The sequence below is a fragment of the Galeopterus variegatus genome, unplaced genomic scaffold (genome assembly GCF_000696425.1).
Source record: "Galeopterus variegatus unplaced genomic scaffold, G_variegatus-3.0.2 Scaffold2215, whole genome shotgun sequence".
Lineage (NCBI taxonomy): Eukaryota > Metazoa > Chordata > Mammalia > Dermoptera > Cynocephalidae > Galeopterus > Galeopterus variegatus.
The window spans coordinates 312,239-314,439 of NW_007728326.1; the positions used below are offsets into that span (position 1 = coordinate 312,239).

General features: G+C 32.0%; 1 protein-coding gene across 1 annotated transcript in view; it reads left to right on the top strand.

Moving 5' to 3' along the window:
- Positions 1-1,242, top strand: part of GFRAL (GDNF family receptor alpha like) — a 78,494-nt gene extending 77,252 nt beyond the window's left edge. Inside the window, exon 9 of the mRNA XM_008580944.1 lies at positions 1,164-1,242. Coding sequence (XP_008579166.1) covers positions 1,164-1,242 — 79 coding nt within the window. The remainder of the gene's footprint in view (positions 1-1,163) is intronic.
- The last annotated feature ends 959 nt before the right edge of the window (positions 1,243-2,201 follow it).

Below are 2,201 nucleotides of genomic sequence, written 5' to 3' on the forward strand. Positions count from 1 at the left end.
AAATGTTAATAAAAATATTCAGCATATTTGTTACTTGTATATTCTTACCTATTTTCAAATCATTAGCTAAACATTAACATTGACTTTAAGTTCCTAAATATATTTGATTAGATAATGATCCTTAAAAATTGGAATTGACATCTTCAGATTTTTATAATTTGAATACTGATAAATTTTATACCCACAAAGATATAAGGCACCTACATGAGCAGAAAAAAGTCAATATGCAACTCAATAATGATATATTTGTGAATTTAATTTTTCTGTGCTAATTATTATGAACTTCTGCAATAATAAAGTAACACCATAATTATTACTTTCTATATTGTTTCTATACTGTTACTTTTGGCCTGATTTGACATCAGAGTATAATTGTGATTAAAAACTTGTGGAAAAGATGTTTATTAGTTAAATTTTTGATACATATATGCTTTTAAACTGTCAATCATACCAGTACCCACCGCTCAGAATAACCATGAGATTGTATTATCTGTAGTAGCACAGAGACACAAATATTCAATAACCTAAGGATACCACACTTATCATGTATGACATATTTATAATTAAAGGTCAAATATTTTCTGCCTGTTTGGTCTCATTTCTATTGTTGTTCACTATACTTTGGATTAAATTGTCTATGTTAAATTAAATGTAAAGTTAACATTTGGCTATGTTTACTCAGTGTAATTGAAAAGCCATCCTTTATCTTTTAAAACATAAAAGAATAATTTGGTGAGTCACAAATGTCCCTCAAGGAGGTCTATATATTCCAGTGGCTGTGTAGAGAATTAATGTGAAGAGAATGTAGAGATTTCCATCTCCAAATCACTGCCATTTAATTCAGGCTTACTACTGTCCAGNATATTTGCATCTATTTCATGTTATGCTAAAATAGCCTAAGTTTTCAAAGATTTTTTCAGAGAAACAAATAATATACGAGATAAAAACTTTTCTTTTTAAAGGATTACTTGGAAATCACAGTTAAGTACATGATATACCTTAGAAAGACCATAGAATATTCTGTTAGTGGGACTTTACATTCAAGAACTTGATATTTTTTTCCCCCTCCAATCAGACTTCATCCAAAAATATAAGCACATGCAAGACCTTTGTAAAATCTTTAAAATGTCATATTGTTAACTTTAGCTTTTACTTTTATATAGAACCTCCAGAATGTCAAGTCAAACAAGAGATCCTTTACCAATCCAAATAGCTGGAGGACTGAGAGTCATGGATCATTAGGAACCACTTTCTTCAAAGCAAGCCTTGATAGCCAGTCAAGAGAATATCTCCGCCATCATCAATGAGGAAAATGTTAAGATGGATTTAATGATATTGGATCATTAGGTATAATAATGTAAAATATACTATTTTGGCATGACAATGTTAGATTTGTTTTTCCTCAACATTCGAGAAAAAACATACAGTGGTATCTTTTATAACACTGATACAGAATTACAGTTTTCCTTAAAGGCGAAAAAGTGTTATCCCAATTTACATTTCACATAATCTACTTTCATAATAAATATGAATCCATAATATTAACTAGTTGCATCATAATGACATATTATAGTTAGCAGGGTTTTTTTTNAAAGAGGTTTATGTCCTAGGCCAGCAAGACTAAGTAAGTAGAACTGCAGAAGGAAGAGTCATGGGGCATTTAGGGAATTCTAAATGGTCATGTGTTTCTAGAGAAAGGAGTCCAAATTGAGAAAATATAGGACATAAAACTACAAACATCAAAAGTGAGACACTAACTATCCTTAAACATCAGACTAAGCAGACACTATAAATGTGGACTGTGGGCCCCTTTGGGACTTGGCCCCAACTTCATCCTCATCTTTTACTCTTCTGTCCTTTGGGAAGCCTTTTCTCACATGCCGCTCCCTGCCCTGGGTCAGGTGCTCTTGCCCAGTGTTTCCAAGTCACCCAGAGCTCCCCTCCTTAGATGATTACACTTCACTGTTAATTCCTTCATTATTATTTTTCTCAGTAAATTGCAAGCACTCTGATTGGGTCTGTCAGCTGTTCTCTGCTTTCCATTCCTTAGAACATAGTTTATGCTCAATAAATGACTGTTAAATGAATAAATTGCTTCATTTGGAAGGCTATAAAGCATTACAAAATAATTTTAAATGGCAGTGATATCATCAGATTTTTGAATGAGAAAAGGTGTTCTAGAGGAAATGTAAATGGACTGG